Source organism: Mustela putorius, unplaced genomic scaffold (assembly GCF_011764305.1).
Source record: "Mustela putorius furo isolate JIRA1106 unplaced genomic scaffold, ASM1176430v1.1 tig00003983_pilon_pilon_pilon, whole genome shotgun sequence".
Lineage (NCBI taxonomy): Eukaryota > Metazoa > Chordata > Mammalia > Carnivora > Mustelidae > Mustela > Mustela putorius.
Window position 1 is genome coordinate 21934584 of NW_025422123.1, and position 26248 is coordinate 21960831.

General features: G+C 36.4%; 1 protein-coding gene across 4 annotated transcripts in view; it reads right to left on the reverse strand.

Annotated features, from left to right (window-relative positions):
* Window positions 1-2404: 2404 nt before the first annotated feature.
* COL21A1 (collagen type XXI alpha 1 chain) overlaps window positions 2405-26248 on the reverse strand; it is a 254886-nt gene continuing 231042 nt past the window's right edge. For 3 of the 4 annotated variants that reach the window (XM_013045877.2, XM_004772401.3, XM_045071274.1), the window contains 13 exons: window positions 25234-25278; window positions 22935-22988; window positions 21288-21341; window positions 17363-17416; window positions 15686-15757; window positions 13886-13921; window positions 10954-10998; window positions 7750-7782; window positions 7052-7198; window positions 6908-6962; window positions 6230-6430; window positions 5382-5459; window positions 2405-3681 (listed from right to left, as the gene is read on the reverse strand). In XM_013045877.2, the coding sequence (XP_012901331.1) occupies window positions 3494-3681; window positions 5382-5459; window positions 6230-6430; window positions 6908-6962; window positions 7052-7198; window positions 7750-7782; window positions 10954-10998; window positions 13886-13921; window positions 15686-15757; window positions 17363-17416; window positions 21288-21341; window positions 22935-22988; window positions 25234-25278 (1062 nt within the window). In that variant the 3' untranslated portion in view covers window positions 2405-3493. The remainder of the gene's footprint in view (window positions 3682-5381; window positions 5460-6229; window positions 6431-6907; window positions 6963-7051; window positions 7199-7749; window positions 7783-10953; window positions 10999-13885; window positions 13922-15685; window positions 15758-17362; window positions 17417-21287; window positions 21342-22934; window positions 22989-25233; window positions 25279-26248) is intronic. The other variant, XM_013045878.2, reaches the window with a different exon arrangement.

A 26248-nucleotide genomic window follows, 5' to 3' on the forward strand; every position in this document is an offset into this window, starting at 1 on the left:
GAAGTAATTTTTCATTTCATCTCTTTTAATCCTCAAAATACTCATTCTTACTATTAGGTAAGTACTATTAATATTCCCCATTTAACATATGAAGAAATCTTGGCATGAAGAACTAGATAAATTTTCTGAAGACTCACTGGAAAACGAAGGTGGGGGGGTTGAACCCAGGCAAACCCACTACAGAAGCTATGCTTCTGTAATGACAATAAAAGTGCTTTGCCTGTAACAGGGTGCTGACACACCATTATAATGCAGAACAAACTCATTCACCTGCTTATTTGTGAAAGTCAGTGTAAAACAGTTAATCTCAAATTTGTCCAACGGATAAATACATTAGGACAAAACATATACCACGATATATTACAGAAATATTTCACCTTGCAATATTAAAGTAAGGATACTAAAAGTAACATGGTTTATTTTTCACAGGTTTTACTCTCTGAATTCTCCACGTTTTTCTAACTCCCCCAGCATTTGCTTGTTTTCATTATCTTGACATGACTTGGTTATGCTAATGCCTCCTAGCCTTTCAAATCTCAGTTTCTAATCTTTGCTTGCTTTAGAGAAGTTTTCCCTACCCTCACCTCTTTCCTATGAGCTTGGGGAGCAAATAACAAAATACTATTTTGTTATGGCAGCATAAGACTGGCAGGCTTAAACAACAGAAAGTGATTTTCTCACAATTCTGGAGACTGGAAGTCCGAGATCAAGGTGGGCTTCCTTCCTGGCTTGTTGACGGTCATCCTATCTCTATGTGCTCCCAGGACCCTTCCTGTATGCATGTAGAAAGAGAGAGATTTCCCTCTTGTTCTTCTTATAAGGCCATCAGTGCTATAGGATTAGTACCCTACCCTTAGGACCTCATTTAACCGCATTGCCATCCATAAACCCTGTTTCCAAATATGGTCACAGGGAAGTTAAGGCTTCTACATATGAATTTAGGAGATACACAATGTAGTCCATAGCATTTTCTCCTTTCTTAGAATGACTGTGTTGGAATTACCTGTTTACTTACCTGCATCTCATTACACAAGAGCAACCTCAGGCCAGAAAGTGCCACTATATTACCATTTTATCCTTGGCACCCTACCTGCCACTTAATGGCCACATAGTGGTTGAATGAATGGTGATATTTACTACCCTGTTCCACTCCTTTACCACTGTCTTAACAGATATTGTCATCATTAGCTGGGGGTTAGGTGTAAGCAGATACCCAGGGCTTTGCTAGAGATAGAACAACAAAACCAGCCTTATGCTATGGCTGGAACATAAAAGTTAAAAAACCAAACCAATACAAACAAACAAACAAACAAACAAAAAATATGTGTTGGCAAGAATGCGGAGAAAAGGTACCCCTCTATACTGTTGGTGGGAATGTATATTCGTGCAGCCATTGTACAAAATAGTATGCAGATTCCTCAAAAAATTAAAAATAGAAATACTGTATGATCCAATGATTTCACTATTGGATATTCACCCACGGAAAACAAAAACACTAATTCAAAAAGACATATGCACCCCGATGTTTACTGCAGCATTATTTACGATGACAAAATTATGGAAGAAGCCCAAACATCCGCTGACAAATGAAGGGATCAAGAAGTTGTGGTGTACATATATACAATGGAATATTACCCAGCCATGAAAAAGAAAAGAATGAAAGCTTGTCATCTGCAACAACATGGATGGGCCTAGAGCATATTATGCTAAGTGAACAGACAGAGAACAACAAATACCATATGGCTTCACTTACGTGTGGCATCTAAAAAACAAACAGAAAGCAGAAACATACCCATAATTACAGAGAACAGGCTGATAGTTGCTAGAGGGGAGATGGATAGGAGGATGGGAAGAATGGGTGAAGGAGAGTAGGAGATCCAGGCTTCCAGTTATGGAATGAGTAAGTCGCACCGATTAAAGGCACAGCATAGGGAATATAGCCAATAGTACTGTAATAGCATCGTAGGGTGACCAATGGGAGCCCCCCTTGTGGTGAGCACAGCATAACGTATAGAATCATGATGTTGTACACCTGAAACTAATGGAACACTGGGTGTCAACTCTACTTCAACAACAAAAGCAAAAACAACACAAAACAAGCCTTGCACTAACTCTGCTACTGAACGTTACGAACATCAGTCTCCCCTGAGGTCCTCACCAGAGTGGTAGAATGACATGTCAGTTAAGCTGATCAACAACCATTCCTGGGCCAGGAAGCAGGTTGTGCCCCTCTTTATGTGAGTAGCACAGCAACTGAATTTCTAAGTTCTTATTTCAGATGAACAAGTTCATAAAGAATAAAGTAAATAACTTAATAAAGTATATCTATTGAATAAATGACCATGGGACATCATACTATACTCAACTCTCAGTTAAAATTATATATAAAAAAGAAACCACTGCAAACAGGCCTGTACAAAACTTTATTATACTTTGAATAACAAGCATGTAACAAAATATAGAGCACGATTAGAATGAAATATCTCAAATATGTTCCTTACAAAAGCAGTAAGTACAGTACACAAAGACTGTCCATAATATTTTAATGTCTGCTAAAAATATCAAGACATACTAGGAGCTGTAGAGTTACCTTCCCTTTCAACTAGAGCATTTATTCCCATTAGCTTTGCTACAAATGAAAGTTAACATATAGGAACATACACATAAAATAAGTGGAATGGAAAATGAAGGCATACAACAGACGTTCCAATTACTAAGCAAATGTGAAGAATGAAGTCTTTTTAGAATTCCAAAAACTGCATTTCCTTGGAACATACTGACCAGGTACAATGAAACTTTTTTTCTGACATGTTTTTAACATGTTTTTAACAACAATTTTGTCCATGCCCAATGTAATCAATACTCTTTCTTAGCATAATTCAAGGATTTGCAAATGTACTTAAACACATTCGCCTCATTGAGAGGTGATATTCAAAACCCTGAATGCGCACCAGTCAGTCCACTGTCCCTCCCCAGTAAGCACAGACACTAGAGTAAATGACTGGTGTGGCAACACGGTCTGTCCTAGCTGAGTATCAGCCCAATATTCTTTCCAGCGACACCAGACACGTGTTTTGGCTAATGGACAAGCATGTGCTAGGAAATATGAAACATGAAATTCACACAGACATGAAATTGAACTCAATTACTCTGCTGCATGGAAGCTGAATGTGAAATATTTCACAGTGACTGAAATTGACTGGCTAACAGGCAATGGTGGTTTTTTAATATTCAACTTTGATTAAAATAAATGGACTTACAAGAAACCCTTGAGATTTAGTTAATGCTACTAATCTAAAGGCTCTGAATTACTTCAGAGCCTTTAAAATCAGTATATGTGACCTTTTATATAGTTTTCCTTAAGAAAAAAAAATAATAAGAACACCGAGGTACTTTAGTTTCTTTCAAGGGATTACTGTTGTTATCTTCCTGAGATGCAAAAGACCATAAGAGAAAAGCACCATGCCTAGGTTGCTGAATGAGGCATCAGACACTAATAGTTTGGTCCTTTTCTAAATGGGTCTCTTCCGACAATTACACTAAAACATAGTGATGGATCGCAGATGCCGGGGGGTCCTGGTTGGCCTTGGATTCCGGGTTTTCCATGATCTCCATCTTTGCCTGGGAGACCTGGGTCTCCTGGAGGACCTTCTTTGCTTATTCCAGGAGGACCCTCTGGACCTAAGGTGGGACATGAGCAATATATGAACAGAGGAGTTTGGTTTTTGATGACAGAGCTGATTCTGTTAAAAAACTTAAACTGAAAAAAAAAAAAATTTAAGTTTTACATATTTGCACATATGTGAGAAGAGGAGGGACTCTTTTGCTAATCCTGTATACCTTCCATGGGGAAAGGACTATCCAAAAATAATCAGCAATTTTTATAAAACTGGGCTAAGCTATATTAATACAGCAGTCATGCTGCTGATTGAGACACAGAGCTAACATTCTAACATTTCAATTGGTGGGTTGCCCAAACCCATTTCTTCCTTCCAGCGTATCTTCTGCCAATATTATTATAAATTAGCAAGTGAATAGACCAGTAAGCTAAAACTTTACTGATGTCACTTTTGTGCCATATTTGCAGTGAAAGGACTATTTCCATTAGACACATTTCTGAGTTTCCACATTTAAATACACTAAATACACTCATTACCATGCAAAATCTGTGATCAAAAGACACACAATGGTGTAACACCTCTCATTTGTGAACCACTGCAGAATTAGTTCAATGAGCATGCTCAAAGGAAGGAGAGTTAACTTAGGGTTTTGGCCTTCTAAGAAGTTGATGACTCCGGATGCCTGGGTGGCTCAGTGGTTAAGCGGCTTCCTTCGGCTCAGGTCATGATCCCAGGGTCCCTGCTCTGCGGAGAGTCTGCTTCTCCCTTGGCCCCCTGAATCTCTTGTGCTCATGTGCTCGCTCTCTCTCTCTCTCTCTCAAGTATTTAAATAAAATCTTTTAAAAATATATATATAAAATAAAATAAAAAAGTTGATGACTCAAAAGAACAAAATAATTCAGCTTTTGAAATGGAGCAGAGGGGTCTGAGGTACTTTCTATGAGTAATGATTCCTGCAGCTACTACTAAGAAACATTTATTTAACACTAACTACAGCTGTGGATATACTTCCAAGTATTTTACACAAAGACTGCTGAATCTTTTAACCCACCCAAAAGCTTCTTGAGGTAATAACATCTAGAATGATAACAGGGGCCATCTGGGTGGCTCAGTCATTTGAACATCTGACTTTGGCTCAGGTCGTGATTTCAGGCTCCTGCGATTGAGCCCTGCATCAGGCTCCTTGCTCACCGGGGAGTCTGCTCTCTCAACTTCTCTCTATCTCTCTCTCTCAAATAAATAAAGTCTTTGAAAATAATAGTACACATTTAATTGAAAACATGATTGTTATGCACTATTCCAAACACACTACAAGTATTAACTCAGGTTATTTTCCAATGTCATGATGCACGTACCATCTCACCACCATTTCACAAATGAGGAAATGGAGGCCTCACAAAGTTAAATCACACAGTAGCTGAGAGTGACTTAAAGAGTCCACTGTTTCAGTTACGTTGCTTCCTTGAGAATCATAAAGATGGAACAGTGATATACACCAGATAAACATGGGTGACTAAGACCAGTAAAAACTACTCTACAGAGTCGTCTTCTAAGGCTTGCCAAACAAAAAACAAGAGAAAATCCCAAGTGAGTTGTGAATATGACAGAGGAAGAAAAATCTAGGAATTAGAGCTCAATGTGTTGAATGTGATTCATTCAAAAAAGTAAACAAATGTCTTGATTTTCAATTTTTTGACATAGGTTGGTGATCATCTTAAAGCCAAATGTACGGTACACTTATGAGCATATAGCAAGTCTTACCTGGGGGACCAGGAGGACCTTGATCTCCGGGGTACCCAAACCCTTGGTTCCCCTTTGCCCCATTTCTTCCTGGTAGACCTGCAGAGTGTCAAAGACAGGAACATGCTTACTTTTCCTATAAAATCACTTCCTCCTGGATCATTTCTTTCAAATTTGTTAATACACACATTGAAAGAAAAATCTTTTAAAACAGCTTGCCATTTATTATTTCTCATGGGAAACAGAATTTTTGAAGGAAAAATTTCCAAAATTATCACTGATCTAGAAAGATGTAACAAGGATTAAATATTAAAAAGGAAAATGGTTTGGGATTATTAGCCCTTTCTGTTAATCACAGTTGTTTATTTATCACTGTGATTGAACATCTAAATTGTTCATATAATAGGAAATAAAAAGGAAAGTATTATCAAATGACATTTCATATAAACATTCAAAGAGAAGTAAGTTGTGGGCCATTAGTAAGTTAATTTTTCCTATAAGAGGAAAAAACCTTTCCAATAAGGTAACAGAAGTTACTGATGTCAAAACAAAGGAAATAGTGTCTGTGACTACTTAAAGACCTTCTTATTAAAAACTCAGTCCAAATCTCTAAGTACAATGTCAACTTTTTCTAATTTGTCATTTCACAAGCTTCAGATTTCAACCTTGCTTTAGTTTAGAATATTGCTTTAAGATAATAGAAAACTTGCTTTTTAACTAGTTGACAAATTATTTAAAGACTTAGGTATACAAGAGCTTTTTGTCATCCTAAAAACAAAGATGAACCCATGCCTATTAAATCAATTTAGAGAATGAACACAAAACATACCCTTTTTTATCGTTTGTTTATGCACATAAAGTTGAAGTACCTTTTAATCCTCTGGCACCTGGACGTCCAGGAGCACCCACTAACCCAGGAATGCCATCTCTTCCCGGCAAACCAGGAAATCCTCGAGGACCCTCTGGGCCTATGGGACCAGGCGGTCCAGGAATGCCAGGGGAACCGTGTTGAGACTGGCAATGATCACAACTTTGAATTCTTCCACTCTGAAGTAAGACTGGTAGCTGAGCTTAAAAACAAAGAAGTCCCACCCCTTATATTTAAATGGCAAATGAGTATTAGTAACATCTTACTCATTTTTTATAACATACAGATGCCAATCTGTTGACCAATAATTTTGCTTCTAGGAATTCAACTCATTGGTCTGTGTCATCATTTTTTTGTAGCAATTGCTTAAAATGGGAAGGAAAAGTGAAAGCAAACCCCCAAAAAGAAACTGGTAAATTATAGACATCTGTATTTATGAATTAAGTTTTCAGAGTTATGTCAGAAAAGAAAATTTAATTCTTGGTGAAATAATGATAAACTTCTTTATTAAAAAGATTACAAAAGAGTACACATAACTTTCATCTTCATAAGCATACTCACCTAGACAAAAACAGGGATTTACAAATGTCCTTTCTTATTTTATGTCTTTCATAATTTCTACCAAGAATCTGTATCACTTTAGTAATTTTAAAGTTATTAAAATCTGTTTGAGACTTACCTCTTAATACATCGGTGCAAACTTGTCGAATATACTGTTCTGAAAATTCTCTCCCCTGCATCAAATTATTAGGGGTTATAACATGTACATACCAAGTAAAAAGCAATGAAAATGCAAGAACTAAGGAAGAAGCAGAATACATACGGGCTTCCCATCCAGTCCTGGAGGTCCCTGAGGACCTGCTTCCCCACGCTGTCCCTGGGGACCCACAGGCCCCATTAGGCCGTCCACCCCAGACTCTCCTTTTGGTCCCGTGGCACCTCTGACACCCGGCTCTCCCTTTTCACCTCTCTAAAATCAGAAGAAACCGTTAAAAGTTCTATTTAAATGTTTCGGAAGGCAAAATTGCATCAAAGACTTCCTTAGAGATATGCATATGACTATATACATACATGTATATATAATGTACATTATACAAGGAAACTTCATGTCATATTCAAGGCCTACTCATCCATCCATCCACCCATCCACCCAACTCCACAAATATCCTCTCTTCATTGAGCGTATTGTGTAGGTAATACGTCTAGTGCCAGGGAAACAGCAAACATGACACAGTCCTGTTCCCAAAGAGTTTGCATTCTAGAGAGACAAATACAGAAACACAGTGTTCTTTGTTGAAACACAGACAGAAAAAAATTAGCTCTTAATCTAGAAGGAGAACCATTGACATTCACAAATATGTAACATTTCTTAATTAATTCAATGAGTCCGCATATTACGAAAATCACTATTTAAGAACTGAAGAACATGAAAGGCATTTTCTGTTTGGGATGCCTATAGCTAGATTTATACAGCACTGAAAACTCAAGCAATAAGGACTGAAAAGAGAGCATATGACATACCTCTCCTTTTGCACCCTCATGGCCTTGAATTCCCTTTGAAAATTAATAGGAGAAAAAACAATAATAACTGTGCAAGGTATACTACTAGAAATGTGGCATGCATCTTTTGCTATATATTTAATTAGACTTTAGGTTTTTTAAAAAGATTTATTTATTTATTTGAGAGAGAGAGAGAGCACACAAGTAGGCAGAGAGGCAGGCAGAGAGAGAGGGGGAAGCAGGCTCCCCGCCAAGCAGAAAGCCCAATGTGGGACTCAATCCCAGGACCCTTAGATCATGACCTGAGCTGAAGGCAGATATTTAACCCACTGAGCCACCCAGGCAATACCAAATGTCAGCTTTTAATTTGAAAAGTACTGACAGAATCAGTGAAAGAAGTATTTTTGATACATTTTTTTGCCATTTCAAAGGAGACTAAGGACAATGCAATATGTTAACTAGATAATAGAAAAATGTGAATTTATGTAACTGTGTCATTCTTAGATATGAGTATTTTTACATGAAGTTCAAATATGTAGGTTAGAAAGGGATTCCAGTTGAATTTTATTTAAATTCTATTCTGAATTTTAAATACACTACTATTTTAACGGAAATTAAGCTCCAATCAGGTAAGATATATTTAGTCTTTTATTGGGGTGATTAAATACTCTATTTTCCCAAGTTTATGTCTTTAAAATTAAATTTCAATTGAGTGCTACTTATAAAAGATGAGTTAAAGCAATGATGCCATTCAAAGTGATTAACAGGGAAGAAAATACTCATCTGTCCTATGCCTAAACCACTCACGGGTGGTAATTCAGAGATTAGAAAAGCAGTATGAGGTATAAATGGTATTTTTCCCAAGTGATACGCACACTGCGGAGCCCACACAGGGAATTCACTCACCATTAAAATCATTGAGTGCCTCTGAATGGCTATATTAAATTATTTCCCACTCATCTCTCATGTATTCATTGCAATGACAAATTACAGGTGATAAGAACTTTCAGGAAAGGCATTAAAATTTCCCATTTTTGAAATTCCTCATACACTCACCCAGTACCAGTTCAGGGATCAGGGTAAAGCTTGTACGCACACAGGCAGGATTTCATGATTCAACTTTATAATTAGCAACTGGTATTCCGAAATCCAACACAAAATTTAGTGCATAACACTTCACACTATGAATTTTGAGTTTGAATATTTATTTAGCATCATCTCTAGGTTTCTTGGACACGGATACCCAGATTAGACAAAGGGGAAGACAAGTTAGGTAAAATTCATGTATGGCACAGAGAAAGGGTGATTCTCAAATTAAAATGAGAGCATAAAAACACTAAATTTTCATACAAAAATATATTAGTGAGTAAAATACTGTAAGACTATTTTTTAAATATTAGGGTTTCTGAAGAAAGGCAGGGGTGTTCCCTACCAGACATAAGCCTACAACTAGAGCTCATACAAGAGGAAAGACAGTGGAGTTAAGTTCTCAGGGCTAGAACTGAATTAGAGCTGAAACTGAAAACAGCTGTCCTCTGAGAATCCACCAGGATGATTTCATGAGCAAAACACAACACGAAGGCCAAGAAATCACAGACTTGCAGCCCTTGGTAGGATGACAGGTAAACTAGGACTGTTTATTTAAAGAGCTTGGGACAACTATTCAGCTGCTGAAAAGCAATAGTTGCTTTGACCCCCAGGTGCTCCCTAAGGGCTCAGGGTTCCTGGTGGTGAGAAATGCAGCATCTGACAAATTTAGGGCAGAGGCTTTCTAGGGAACTCAAAACCTGCCTGGGGAGATGATTATTATTTTCCTTGAGAAGTGTGGGGGAAAAAAAAAAAACACGTTAGGGGCACTGTGTAAGCCAGTGACTTGGCAAGGTTATGAGCTCAGACTCCACAGGAAATAGCCTTCTTTTCAGACAGTTATTGTAAGAATTTGGGGGTAAGGCCGGGGTTGCAGAGGTTGAATGGATGAAGAGGTGAAGGTCCTCCTATTAGAACAGCTGTTTATATATATTGTGTGATTAACTTAGGGAAATCAAGGGGGAGGTGGTCTGTGCTGCCAGTGAGAAGAATGGGGACAGGGCTGGCTGTGTCATCAAGAGTATTGGAGTCAAGCGGAGGAGCATTAAAATTAAAAGACATGATTTACTGAACATACTTTTATGCAGGCAAACTCGGGCCATTTCTCATTTTAGTTACTTTTGTTCTTCGTGTTAGCTTCTAAATTCTCAACTCTTCCTAATAGCAGCACTGACCTTCCACCTTCTACTATAAACAACCTTTTGACCATATGCTTTCAGATCTCACTCCCATGGTCTCACAGATTTCTCCAGGTGAGGGAAAGAGATCCCTCTCCTCAAAGACATCACTCACGTTTTTCTCCCCCTCTCTCCAGAACCAGTATAATTACTGAATCTCTCTTGAATGTCACATTTGAAAAAGGTCTACCCCACCAAGGGTCTCCCTGTACAGTCTGCCCTTCCAAGGGTGGACCGAGTTGGATCTGAGCTTAATTATTGGCAAAGAAGCAGCACATAAGCTACATTAGGTACAAATCACTTGCATGCCTCTTTTGGTCCAGTTCAGCTCTGACTGAACTTGCAGGCCATATGGCAATCTCACTGGAACACTATTTAATGAGGAGAGTTTAGTCAGGGAAGAAGCAAAACAATTTTATTATGAATCTATTCCATAACATAGTCCCTCAAGATAGCATTTAATGAATCTCTATTGTAGGAAATTCTATCTCTGAACACATAAGAGGGAAACAAGTACATTTCTCCACACCTAATAGACTTCACCTACTCACGTTTCAAGAAAAAAAAAAAAAATCAAGACTGATCAGTAGATAAGGAAATACTGCCACTGTATGGCTGCCTTTGGCCAATAACTATTCTAAGATATAGGTGGAGTTGCCTACCTTTAGCCATTCATTTGACCAGAAAAAAGCATGGGGAAGGAAGTTTCACAGTGTAGAAAAATGAAAACATAAGGCAAAAGATGAAAGCAAACCATTATCAAAAAAATGAAAACATAAGGCAAAAGTTTAAAACAACCCATTATCACCATCATCACCTGACATTTTCTTCCTTAGGTGCTTAGAATGCATACTGTATCTGCCCTCCTTCCTTTTCTTTTCCATGTGCAGGTAACCCCCTCCAAACACCATCCAGTTATGTGATTCATTACTTCATCGACTATCAGAGAAAACAAAAATACCTGTTGCCCTGGGATCCCTTGTCTTCCATTTTCTCCCTTTTGGCCCTTTAAAATTTAATAAAAATTACTGATTAGCTCGCACACATAGAATACCACCACATATAAGAAACAAGTGATGTATTAACCTATGGTGAAGAAAAAATGTCACCAAAGCAATGATGCAAATATATAAAATGATATAAGAAATAAGTTAGTCTCTCAGAGTAAGAAAAAAGAGTCAACCCTCACATTAACAACATGAAAATAATTTAAAAATCCAATGGCTGTGGACATTTGATTGATTTCAGTGACATAACCATGTTCAGGGCTAGCTATAAACATGCAAAGACAAGAAGACATATTTAAAGGAATTTTTAAAAATTAAAAATAGACTGCAAAAGTGGAATACTATTCATACATTTTGAAAAATGGAATCTTGCCATTTGTGACAGACAACATGGATGGAACTCGAGGGCATGACACTAAGTGAAATAAGTCAGAGAAAGACAAATATTGTATGATTTCACTTATATGTGGAGTCTAACAAAATCAAACAAACAAACCAAACCAAAAAATTTAAGATTGTAGATAGAACACAATAATGGTTTCCAGAAACCATAGGGGGTGGGTGAAATAGGTGAAGGGGTTCAAAAGATATAAACTTCCTGTTATAAAATAAAGAGGTCCAGGGGATGGGTGTATAGCAATGGTTACCACAGTGGTAGTATGGTAATACTGTATATTTGAAGTTGCTAAGAGAGTGATTCTTAAAAGTTCTCCTCAAAAGAAAAAAATTTCTAACTATGCACGGTGATAGATGGTAACTAGACTTATTGTGATGATTGTTTCACAGTGTATACAAATTTTGAAGAGATTATGCATAACAAATTTGTACACCTGCAATATAGTTGACTCTTGAACAACACAGACGTTGAGGGCACCAACCTCCCTCAAAGTCCAAAATCGGTATATAGCTTTTGACTCCCCCCAGATTTAACTACTAATAGATCATGGTTGACTAGGAGCCTTACTAACAATATAAACTATCAATTAACCCATATCTTATATGTTACATGTAATATATTCTATATTCTCATAAGTAAGCTAGAGAAAAGTAAAAGTTAAGAAAGTCATAAAGAAGCAAAATACATTTATGATACTGTACCTTATTTATTAAAAAAAAACTGCATATAAGTGGAACTGGGGAGTTCAAGCTGACATTGTATAAGGGTCAGCCATATACTATTATATGCCAGTTATACTTCAACAAAAGAAGTACCATAAAAACATTTTTCATGAAGACATTTAAGTCAGGAAAAATAAGAAGAGAAGAAAAATAGTAAAGACATAAACACATTTGTCCATTTAATAAATATTTTTGGATATCCATCATATACAATGCATGGTCCTAGCCCCTAAAGCCCTACTTCATCCCTATGTTGGACAAGATTATTAGCAATTTCTAGGAAAACCAATACCTAGATAATATAATCAATGAATGATCTAGTGACTTAAATTTTGAATCACTCTTGCATTGTGATTTATTCATTAATTTACCTAAATGGACTCCCAACATTTATTGAATGACACCTATTTGCTATCCCACAGAGACACTGAAACAAAGATACGCTAACCTGCAAGTTGCTTACTGTGTGGTGGGAAAGATAAGCCATTAAATCAAGAATGATGAAAATGCATACTGAAACATCTGGGCTGGATACCACCAGAACAGGAAGGTGTATCTGAGAGAAAGGGGTCCTACAGGGTAGGGAAAATAACTCTACCCTAAATGACCAAAAAGAGTTAGTCAAACAAGGAAGGATTTTCCAGGACAGACTTTATCTTGAAACATGTGGGATACCACGGAAGAATTCCTGAGTGGGTCTGTAGTTTCCTTATTGCATGCTGGTAGGAGCATGAGAGGAAGAGAGGAGAGTGCACTCAAGGGGAACAGGGAGGAGGACAATGCAGAATTTGAGACCCATGGCAAGAAATGATCAGGACACTGTGAATAGGAAGAAGGGCCCAAGTTCTAGACAGGCTTAGAAGTGAAACTGCAGGTGAAGAGAGAAGAGAATGGGTTTTAAGATAACTTTCTAGACTTTTTCCTTAGGTTATTACATAGTGCTACCAATTACATAGTGCTACTATGACAAAGAACAGAGTAGGAGATGGTTTATGGGGAAAGGTGACAAGTTCTGTTTTGGACACACAGATGTGCACATGAGTCATCCAAATTCAGTACAAAGAAGGGAATTGGAATATGTGGGTCTAGAGCTCACAGATACTTCCTTAAAATTCACCTCACTCATTTCAAAATTAACTTAAAGAATCATAATAATGCTTGAATATCTCAAGTAAAACAAATGGAATCAACCGTAGAAAAGCAATTTTTGAGACTCTAACATTAATAGATTCTAATTCCACTCTTACTTCAATTTGTAATTTCCTTTTATACCTCCAGAAATTCTAGAGCTCCTCACCTTTGTTTCTAAGACACCCAAATGAAACGTCCTTCTAAATCATTAGATGTCTTCAGCCTGATTTCATTTTTTGGTATAATTCTCCTTCCATCTGTTAGTTTGAACATGTCTTATAATTGGTGTTAATGGTTTCTTATCAAATTTATTTTTGCTATAAGCCATTTCTAATCATTTCTGGAAACATACATACTTTCCATAAATATATAAAGATATTAGAAGTATATAGTAAAATCTGTATCTGTCTTGTTGAACCATTTGGTTCCCAAGTTTTCTACAACACTGGAGTGGAGAAGAATCTTAAAATGAGATTTGACATTGACCAAACAGTTTAGAAGACAAGAAGAGAGCTGGGACTTAACAATTAGAGACTGATGGCAAAACTGGAAGGAGCTGGAAAAGCCATGTGAGAACTAAAAAGAACAAAGCCCTGATTTTATTGCAAAGCAAAAATAAAAAAGCCAGCAACATACCTGAATGCCTCTTTCACCTTGATTTCCTTTGTCCCCCTGCAAAAAAGCAGTTAAATATCTATCATCAGAAGCTGAGTCCAAAACAGTATTTGGGAAGAGAGTAAAATCATATTATATCAAAATGATGTTCTAAATGAACTCTGTCTTGTGCTCTTACATTTGAGAGGAAAATTGACTACAATTTCTATTTTACCAGGAATAAGACAACTTTTCTATATCAATCACCATCTGACGGTCAACAAACATGAGAAAACTCATTTTGACAACTGCACTTTTACGAAATCAAAGTGAAAATCTTCCATTGAGCCAGTAGTAGCCATGCATTTATAGGATACAGTGAAGTAGAACATAATGTTAAAATGGTATTTTAGAAAACATATGCTTCAAAAATGAATTTGGGGGGGAAAATCCATATTCCAGGATAAAAACGTTCCTAGGATTTTTCAGCTAGAAGAGATATTCCTGACCAACTCCTTTAATGCTCTGGTTCTTACAAGGACCTGAATATTAATATGAATGACTATAATGAATCTGCAAATCAAGGAAGATAAGCACTTGCCCTGAGATGAACTTGGACACTGTTTCCAAATTTCTTTTCTGCCTTACCATGCTCTCTAAACACAGAGAGTTTTGTGTTTACAGCAAATAATATATAGGTGATCTTTAAAAAGGCAACTTTTGGAGCACCTGGGTGGCTCAGTGGGTTTAAAGCCTCTGCCTTTGGCTCAGGTCATGACCCCAGGGTCCAGGGATCAAGCCCCACATCGGTGCTGTCTGCTCAGCAGGGAGCCTCTCTCTCTGCCTGCTTCTCTGCCTACTTTGCAATCTCTGTCAAATAAATAAATAAAATCTTTTAAAAGGTGGGGGGCAACTTTGCACAAGAAATTTCTCCAATTCCAAACATATATTCACAGGTTTACTTCATGTGCACTAAGTTTCTAATACTTCATTGCTGCTATGAGGGTCATTCCTGTCTCCACAAGTGTTACCGGCTATTCAGTGTAACAAAAAGGTCAAGGATCATACCGGTTCTAATAACCTAGGGAACAAGTATATAATACATGAGAAACAGAAAAATGAAATGGTAGAAAAACTAAAACAACAAGGGATGTGAAGATGAAGACATGTGTCTACCCTTACCAGAATAAAAGCCAGTGTATTTACTTATAGCCTGAAATGTGTGTATTTGCAGTGGCATTGACTTCTTTGATGAACAAGCAGTCAGTTGTGACTTAAGATCCCACCCAAAATAATATTTATATAGTTACAGCTTCAGGGTTCCTTTACTTGAGGAGAAAGAGAGAGAGAATATAAATCTTAAGTGTTGCTCTCTTCTCTCACCAAAACATTTATCAGTATACCTGACTTGTATTTTAAACTCAAATTCATTTTAAATGAAATTCTATATAATATCATCTTTTATAAATAGCAACTTCATGGTCAAATTTTTACCTTTTTTAGACTTTTGCCCCAGTTTTGATAAGAGTTATATTCACATTTTGGTAAAAGTGCCTGACATGGAAGACTCTTCCTATAAAATTCCTGTGGAATTTAATCCACTCATGTGGATTGACTGCAAAAAAATCTGAATTTATAGGATATTACTTTTCTGAGCTGCATGTTTCATCCAAGACCTTCCTCTAGGAGACCACACCCATGTAGGGACCACAGCTATGGACATGGGGTAGGTCAGCTTATCCTTAAAAATATAATCAGTCCTGCTATAATGCTTTCACAAAAGGAAGACTTACATGCTAAAAGATGACTAAAAGTCAATTATATCTCCTAAACAATGCGTACCTTTTTTCCTTGAATTCCAGGTAAACCCAGGTATCCTGGTTCTCCTGGGGGACCTACTGCTCCTTGTTCTCCCTAGGTAACACAGAAGTTACATAAGATTGCAGACTTATTGCTTATGAAAAACACCACTGTTTTCCTCTACCTATATCTCCAATTTATAATCCATGGTTTCAAAATTAGTTGACACTTAGAATTATTACTTCAGATACAAAAGAATTAAAAATTTACCAGAGTCCTGATAAAACTTCTTATATTTTTCCTATCTTTGCTAGTTAAACTACTCTGATAGCATATGTTTTAAAATTTTATAAATATTTATCATTTTTATTTTATTTTATAGCTTCAACAATAACGTAGATAGTAAGGTAGTGACAATAATAAACATAGGTTTCTTTTGTTTTCTTTACTAACTTTCCCTTCCTCCTTGAAACTGCTTATTCTTATATTGCTACCTTAAAGAACTGATTGTTAAAAACTGATGAGTAAATAGAACTAAAATCACTGATAATCTCATTACTCACTGCTTTTACTTTGTTACAGATTTTCTGTCTACCTCTCACAAGCACACAATAAACGATTCAGTTACTAAGATTTACTCAGTATGCATGCATCATTTTAGAATGTCTTTTACCACAAAATCTATTAGTACTATGATGTTCTTCACATGCTGTTTTGTTTTTAAAATGTAATTTTAAATTACAAAATAGTACTTAACTGTATTGATTTACCATATTTGTTTTAATAAAATGCCAATTGTTAAACATTCGTTTTCATAGTTTTTACTTTTATCAACAATATTAGGGTGAACATCTTTATAGCTAAATAGTATACATATTTACGGGTTTTATTCCTTATACAAATGGAATACTGTTGTCTTAAAAGTGAATTCTTGAGCTATTTCCAGTACAGGTAATATTCCATGACTTAATTCCTCCACTCTCCATCATCCCATAGAGATTATTCTCTTAATGAAATAAAGATTTCTTAAAAGTCTTACATAAGGGAATTTCTGAAAGTTACAGTAATATAGGATGGAATCCTGAACTTGCTTCATGGTTTTTGGTTTGAGTTTTACCTTTAGTCCCTGACTCTACCACATTAACTAAAGCCTACTCTCTTTTGTAGAAACAGTTTTGTCCTCTTTACTTACTACGCCCATTCCTGAGCTATGGAATATTACTGCAGATTGTTAAAGGCTTGAAGAGAATTGAAAATCCTATTGAAATAAACATCAACCATTTGGTTTGGAGGAAAAATAAAATACAAAAGGCTGTGAGAGCCCACGCTAAAGTCCCATCAATCAGCAAAGAGAAGAATAGCACTACTTGTGTGGGAGCCACACCCACTTTCCCTCAGTTATGGAAGACAGTGATATTCTCCGGACCAAAGAGAGGTTCATGTTAGCCTGTGGCTTCTACCATTTCCAGGAAAATCAAGCCAGAGGATATTTTATGTCTGTTACCCAAACTATGATAAAGCATCCAAAAAAAAAAAAAAAAAAAAACAAATGAAACCTTGCATTAGGCATTTTCTTACGTGTTTGTTATATCTGTTACATAGATCATCCTTCATTTCATGTAACTTCTCTTAAGGGATGCAAAACAGTAATCTTAACAAACAACGAAGGAGACTTATAATTCTTTGAATATATTTCCAAATGTCTCAAATGATAATTACCTTTAGTCCAGAAGCCCCAGGCATCCCTTGTAGTCCAGGTTCACCTTTATTTCCCTGTCAATGCATCAAACCATTAAATTTTTTAAAAACGCAGTCACAATATATCTGAAATAGACACTTAAGGGAATTAACTTAAAATAATTTTTACATTTTCAACTCTCCAACTGTATGAAACATAGACTCTGTATGTTAAGTCTACTTATTCAGAAAGAATGAATCCTCATATTCATAAAGCTTTCTGAAAGCATGTTTTAAAGCTAGCAGATACAAGTAAGGGACGAGATTCAAAACCTCAGAAACAAGTGCAAATTGGCTGGGACTCCATACTCTACAGGCGAGAGCCATGTATTGTAACAACATCCCATATACCGAGAATCTTCATCTTTGCCCAGTTTCATTTTCTCGGGATGACTCAGTTTCAGCATGCAAGGAAAGAAAATTAGCTTCAAATGTACAGTGGCTTTTAAAAAATACATATATATGAATCAGAAAATGTTTACTTTGTGCTCTTTTTCAGAATTTGAGTGCCATCCTTTCTAACAAAAGCTTGGAGGGCAAAACCAACTTGACAGGGCAAAGAATATAAAAGTATAAAAGGGGTCAGGCATATAGCGAGAGAGCACGTCTGCTGGCTAATAAGGAGTGACTGTCAAAGACAGTCCTGGTTTTCAGAACTACAGGGTATTATGCTAAGTGAAATAAGTCAATCAGACAAAGACAATTATCATATGATCTCACTGATATGTAGAAGTCGAGAAACAAGACAAGAGGATCATAGGGGAAGGGAGGAGAAAATGAAACAAGACCAAACCAGAGGGGGAGACACACCATAAAAGACTCTTAATCTCAGGAAAAAGAGGGTTGCTGGAGAGGAAGTGGGTGAGAGGGATGGGGTTGCTGGGGGATGGACATTGGGGAGGGTATGTGCTATGGGGAGTGTGGTGAATTGTGTAAGACTGATGAATCACAGACCTATACCCCTGAAATAAATAATACATTATATGTTAATAAAATAAAAAAGACAGTGCTGGTTTTCAAATTTACCTTGATATCTAAAATCCCAATCTAGTCAATATCAGACAAAAGCAAGGGCCGAACTGGGTGTACTAATAAGTAAAGGTAAACAACTTCATTTTCAGCTTTTGAAAAGTTTTCTAGGTTACTCATGTTGAGAAACATATGAACACGATACTTGGACATAATTAAAGCATTCAGCACGTAACAGCATTATTAAGCCATAGAACAATGGTTCTTTAAAATTGGGGCACTTGGGGGGTTCAGTGGGTTAAAGCCTCTGCCTTCGGCTCAGGTCATGATCCCAGGGCCTGGGATTGAGGCCCACATAGGGCTGAGCAGGGAGCCTGCTTCCTCCTCTCTCTCTCTCTCTCTCTCTGCCTGCCTCTCCGCCTACTTGTGATATCTCTGTCAAATAAATAAATAAAATCTTTAAAAAATAATAATAATAAATAAATAAATATATTTTTTTAATTCTATAAGTGACTAAGCAGAAATTCACAAAGGTGACAAAACTTGCCGCAAGCTACTTGATTATGTTAACATAGCCTAATGTCATTTAGATAATAATTTTTAAAACTGCAAACTAGTATGGTTTAATGGCTTAAAAAAAAGTATCATAAACCAAGTTAGAAGTTTTCTGAAGATCCATCACAGAGTTTCAGCCTCACCCTTGCCCTATTTAATACAGTTTTTTTTGGTCCCACCCTAAAATTCATACTAATTGACACTGAAAGCATAGTTCACAAACTTATCACAGTTGACAAAACAGGCAGAGAGGGCACCTGGCTGGCTCAGTGGGTTAAGCATCTGCCTTTGGCTCAGGTCAATGTGGGACTGAGTCCCACATTGGACTCTCTGCTTGGCAGGGAGCCTGCTTTCTCCTCTCTCTCTCTCTCTCTCCCTGCCTCTCTGCCTACTTATGATCTCTCTCTGCCAAATAAATAAATAAAATCTTTAAGAGAAGAAAAAAAAAAAAAATAGGGAGAGAGAAACTAACATAGAGCTAGGTAAACTATAGCTCACGGGCTAAATGCAGCCCAGTGCAGAGTCTCGTAAATCAAGTTTTGCCAGAACACAGGCACAACCCACACAGTCCATGGCTGCTTTTGCAATATAATAGCAGAGCTGAGGAGCTGCAACAGAAGCTACATGGCCCTCTAAGACTGAAATATTTACTATCTGGCGATGTGTAGAACACCTGAGCTAATATACTACATGAGAAAAGAGTTGAAGTGTCTCACTGAAAAGATTACGTTCAAGAAGTATAATATCAACACTCTGAATCAACTTTTAACAAAATAACTGCACAAGTACAGGATGAGAGAAAACAAACTTTACAGTAATTCATGTAAAAATAAACTGATCCTGGAAACAGCCACCTGCTTTCCCAGCTCTAACAGTAGAAACTACTCAACTGGTGGATGCCATAAGGGATCATTCTAAAACATTTTATGGAAATTCCATCAGATTTAAAGACCCCCAGCTCAGTGTGAGCTAATGATGTGAAACAGCTGATAAACACAAGGTGAGGAAATCGTAGGCTGAATTCGTAAGAATTAGAACATCCAGAACACCGTGGCGGGAGTCCACTGTACCCCTGTTCCTTAGGAGTATATGACTACTCTGTATCTTCTCAGAAAATGACTTTGAGGGGCACCTGGGTGGCTCAGTTGGTTAAGCGTCTGCCTTCAGCTCAGGTCATGATCCCAAAGTCATGGGATCCAGTCCTGAATCAGGCTCCCTGCTCAAATGAGAACCTACTCTGCCCCTCACTCCAGCTCATGTTCTCTCTCATTCTATCTCAAATAAATGAATCTAAAGAAAGAAAGAAAGAAAGAAAGAAAGAAAGAAAGAAAGAAATTATGCAGAATCTACTTGGTAAAGGCTTTATACCAATTCAGTACTACTAATTCAGTACTAATTACTACTGTAGGACACACAATACTCCAACAATTCACAAGGGTTCACCACTGATGGAAGGGCAGTAGCTACTTTTCTCTGATCACTGGGTTCCCATGACGCTTTATCCTATTTCTTTCTCTAAATAGTTTTGAAACTGAAAGCAGAATAGATTAAGTCATCTCCTCATCCACTCATTTTGTATGCCAGAGTCTATTCCCATGGGACAATGTCTAGTTAAAGGTTTAATTCTTTCAAACAGGAATTCCATCATTTCCGTTTGGAAGGTTGTCCTACATTCTACTCATTAAATACTTGAGAACAGTCTGAGTCTAGCCAGAACATACTTGATTTGAGCCTCCAATAAACCAAGAAAAAAAAAAACACAATAGTTTTCTTAGCATGGGATTCTATCACCTAGAATATGGTCAAACCATGGTATTCAGAGTTTCAGTTCTATCTTGAGAATAACCTAACCTGACATTCTAAACATATTTGTCAGGCTTGCCTGACATTTCTTAAAAATGAAAGTAAAGATCAAGTACTATCTTACCCACAGTCCTGAAGGAGAAAACACCTAATAAAACTCATGACAAGCATTTTACAATAAAAATTCCATATACATACTACCAAATAAAAATATCAAGATGATGACTTAGGAACCGGTAAAAAGTTATCCTCAATCCTAACTACTAACCCACTCCATTGGTGGGGTTTGGAAGCAAACCCCGTGCAACTCTACACAGTCCTTGGTGCTCCTGGGATGACAAGAGAGGAAGAGGGGGTCAAGTAGTCAGAGATTCTGGACACTTTCCAGCTCACACCAGACCCGCTTTACATCATCCTGTTTTTATATGTTTAGTTTTTGTCTAACATTTCATTCTTACAAATGACCATCCATAGAATTAAAACCACATTTTAAGTAAAATCAGTAGAGTTAGGTTTTACTGAGTACATAAGTGGTCATTTTCCACAAAGTTTTCTATCTTATGAATTTCATTTTATTTACCTTAGATCCTGGTGTCCCAGGCTGACCGGGCGAGCCATCACGTCCCATCAAACCCTACATTTTTAAGTGGAAGTTTCGAGAGTAACTTAGAAAACATTATTTAAAAAATATTAAACCCATTTCCAAGGCACACATTCTCATAATAATTAATCTGCTAGAAAATAATACAATATGAGGAAAAGTTCCCCACAGAGATCCAAATAAAGGATAGTGAAAAAAAGCAAAGCCCTCCTAACATGGTTGCTCAAATAACTTACAAATAGCAAAAATTCCTGGAATGCTAGTAAAAGACAAATGTAAACACAAGTTGGTTTTCTTTCCTACATTCTTACTTTCTCCCTTTTGTCAAGATGGCTAAGAATTAGGTTTCTTCACAGATGTCATCCTGGTTAATTTTACATTCAATTTCTGTTTTCTTAAACGATATTTTGAAAGAGTTACAACCTAATAAATTCCCTGAATATAACAATCTCTCTTCAAGTTACAAAATGGTCATATTTGTAACTAACCATATAATTCAAAATATGACAATAATTACTCTAGCAACAAGGAACTAACTTAATTTAGATTCTACTTTAAATACCGTTACGTACATTGAAACATTTGCTTTCTCTTAAACATAGCCAAGAATATTTGATGAGCAAAAACTATGCAATTAATATCATCAGAAAACGTTATCTCAGTAGGATCATCCTGAAGATTCTATGTCATCACTACTATGCTTTGCTATTAATTTAGGATATTGTTGTAACTATAAAATGTAAAATATACTGGTTCACTGAAGCATGTATGAAATATTAGATATAATAAGTGTACATATTCTCAAAGTTCAGTGAAGCTCTAGCTAACATAGATCCTAGTAAATAACCAAGTATATTATTTCAATGAACAAATGATGTGGTAGTGACAGTGGAGACAGATTACTCCATTTTAAAGGAAAGAATCTTCTTTCAAAACTCCCCTAAAGTCAAATTCATATCTCATGCATAATATTTTTCTTCCTTACTCTTATGTGCAAAATTCACCAACTCTTTCACCAAACAATGAATAAAATATCTGTGTTTTTAATTGACATAAAGCCTTTAACTGTTAAACATTAAAGATAACCATTTTACTTAAAGTTATTATAGGCAATTTGATTCATAGGTTAAAATCAACATCACTTCTAGCAATTTTTATACAATCTTGCACACATACAATAGGATTTTCATAATTTCTAATACCAAACTCATATGTCCCTTCCACTCTCAAAACTTCCTAAAATTATTTGTTCACTAATTTAGGATCTTGCTATACTATGTGTTCTGAATATATTCTCCATCATTAGTGTAAAAATATGTAGTTTTAAAAAGTGAAAAAAATTATTATATTTTAGACCTTTTTATGGTATGTAGTTTTTTAATGAATAGATAGAATATTTGTTTTCTGATTTATCTACATTATGAATTCTTGATCTTTATTTGGGTGGGAAGAAATGTGGAATCCTCTAGAAAAATGGATATAATTATTTTCATACAAATGGATTTGTGGATCCCCCAAATATCACTGTTGAATTCCCACCCCCAAGTTTTATAAACTCCAAAATAAGAACTCCTGGTACATCAAAACTGTATTTCAAACACCCTGATAATAATGACATTAACATACAGGAATTCCCGGAGCTCCTTTTTTTCCTAGTGGTCCTGGAGGTCCAGTTTCTCCCTAAAAATAAAATACAGATCAAATTTAAAATTTTTAATTATAAATCCATTTCCAGGAATTCCCTACTAAAGCATTATGGAATGAAAATCCACTACCAATCAGCCCAGTCTGCCTTCTCTTTCTCTACTGTAAACCAGAAGCAACATAGGATAGAAAAATCAGGAATAAAATACCTTAAAGATTTGGGCATAGGGTCTGTGAAATCACTAAGTCCTATATCTTTACAAGAAAATCAGGAGTGATACTATCATTGTTTCAAATGAAGACCTGGAAGTTCACAGAGAGTTGGTGAGGTGAGAGAACAGTTGGCGGGGGTGGGGGGTATCACATGAAAAATTTTCTTTTATTTATCATAGATTAAGAAACATGATAGTAAACATAAATTAAGAAAATACAGGACATAGAATAATAGCATTTATACTTCAATTTCTTGGATTGTGGCTAACTAGGTATTCCAAGTGAGTCTTTGAATTCTTAACAACAAGAACAAAAACCTGGAAAGACCATTCTCTGAGATAGAGTGCTGTCTTATAAGAAGTTGGAGAGATCTTCAAAGATCCCTTATTTTAATAAAATATACTTTGTGTTGACACTGTGATTATGAGGATTTGGATTGACACTGTGATTATGAGGATTTGGATCTATGCAGAAACCTTGCCAGAGGTAGAGATGCAGGAGCCAAGAAGGCTGGAGGTGTCTACAGTGCATCAGAAAGTGAATGGTGGACTAGCCATGGAAAGAGGGTGGGAATCCTTAATCCCTATGAACACCCAGGACTCTTAGAGGGGGGCTGACCTGATATCCATGGTTACTAGTAGGAGGCAGCTCTCCATGGCCTGATTAGGCTGCCAGAACTCACGCCAATTAACATGAAGCAATGAACTCATATTTATCAAGAAAGAAAGAGGCATCAAGCTACAAGACTGAGAGTTAACAGAAATAACAATTGCAGATATTGGAACTGTTAGAAAGAGAATTTAGAACAATATAGGAGGTCTTTACATATTAAAGAATGGAATCATGAATGATGACTAGGACTGTAAGGAACAAGATGCTATCAAGAATAAAAAGATGTAAAAAAAAAGAATAAAAAGATGTTATTAAAAAGTTGAACTTTTAGAAATGAAAAGTATGATTGTTTTGTTTTAAATCAATTGCTAGTTTAAAAAACAGAGCAGACACAGTAAAGGAAGAATAAGTACAATGGGAAATATATCTAAAAAATTTAACCAGAATGTTAGAATCAAGAATATGAAAATAAGAAGCTCTTCAGAAACATGGAGTACAAAATGAGAAGGAATAAAATTCATCTAACTGTAATTTTAATCTTTGTTCCAAAGATTGGAAGAGATATAATTTGGAAATAATAAGCGATATCTTCCAGAATTAATGGAAATAATTCCATAGAGTCAGGAAGGAAAGTGAATTCTCCTCAGAGTAAATAAAGAGAAATACACAACTAGATTCGCAGTAATGAGCTTTAGAACATGAAAGACAAAATACCTTAGAAGAATCCCAAAGAAAGGGGCAGACCACTTACAAAAGAACAATAATTAGAATGAAAGCAAATGTTTTATAGTAATAAGGGAACCCTGAGGACAATAGAAGAAAATCCTCAACGTGTTTCAGTGTAATATACCCTACAAAATGATCCCTCAAAACCAAGAGTAAAATATCTAAGATTAGATAAAATCTGAAAACTTGTTACCTAGATATGTGTAATAAGAACTGATAAAGAGGGGCACCTGTGTGGCTCAGTGGGTTAAAGCCTCTGCCTTCAGCTCAGGTCATGACCCCAAGGTTCTGGGATCGAGCCACACATCGGGCTCTCTGCTCAGTGGGAAGCCTGCTTCCCTTCCTCTTTCTCTGCCTGCCTCTCTGCCTACTTGTGATCTCTGTCTGTCAAATAAATAAGTAAAAATCTTAAAAATAAAAAAAAAGAACTGATAAAGATATAGTTCAGGAAGTAGTAAAATTATCCCAAAAGGATAGTCAAAGGGCATTAGAAAAGTAACCACGTAAAATCAGAAAGCACATGTATAAAACAGAAAGCACATCTGTATAAAACAACAAAACAAAAGCTAATTATAAGGATAAAATAATAGCTTCTGAAATTATATAATATTTGAACAATTAACTGTTGCTACAAAAGTGGGAAGGATGTGTTCTATGTGAAGTCATCACCACTTTGCCCTTTTAATAAATAGATCTAGCCCCAAATCTTTCAAGTTTCATTAATACTCACCTTTTGTCCCATTAATCCTTGGTTTCCAGGAAATCCTGGCATTCCCTAAAAAGTAATAAAGTAAAATTTCAATTTTAAAAAGTATGGACTGTATCATAAGGAAGAATAAGTCATAACTGGATTTTTTACTTGTAAATAATGCATAATTTCAAACTTCTGTCATCCACTTACAACATAACACTGCTACTGATAATCCAATTTGGAAAAGAGAAAATTTATGAGAGCCAATATTATATGAACATCTACTGATAGTTCAAATTTTAAATACAGTCTTCCAAAAAGAAAAACTTACTAAATATTAACCTGGTTCTTCTTTCAAACCAACGTAAGTGATAAAATAAGAAGGATGCTTCATTTGAATATATTCCTTTACTATTTAAAATGAATAATGCATAGTATTCCATTGTGTATATATACCACATCTTCTTGATCCATTCATCTGTTGATGGACATCTATGTTCTTTCCATAGTTTGGCTATTGTGGACATTGCTGCTATAAACATTCGAGTACACGTGCCCCTTTGGATCACTACGTTTGTATCTTTAGGGTAAATACCCAATAGTGCAATTGCTGGGTCATAGGGCAGTTCTATTTTCAACATTTTGAGGAACCTCCATGCTGTTTTCTAGAGAGGTTGCACCAGCTTGCATTCCCACCAACAGTGTAGGAGGGTTCCCCTTTCTCCGCATCCTCGGAATACTATGCAGCCATCAAAAGAAATGAAATCTTGCCATTTGCGACAACATGGATGGAACTAGAGCGTATCATGCTTAGCGAAATAAGTCAGGCGGAGAAAGACAACTATCATATGATCTCCCTGATATGAGGAAGTGGTGTTGCAACATGGGGGCTTAAGTGGGTACGAGAAGAATAAATGAAAGAAGATGGGATTGGGAGGGAGACAAACCATAAGTGACTCTTAATCTCACAAAACAAACTGAGGGTTGCTGGGGGGAGGGGGTTTGGGAGAAGAAGGTGGTATTATGGACATTGGGGAGGGTATGTGTTTTGGTG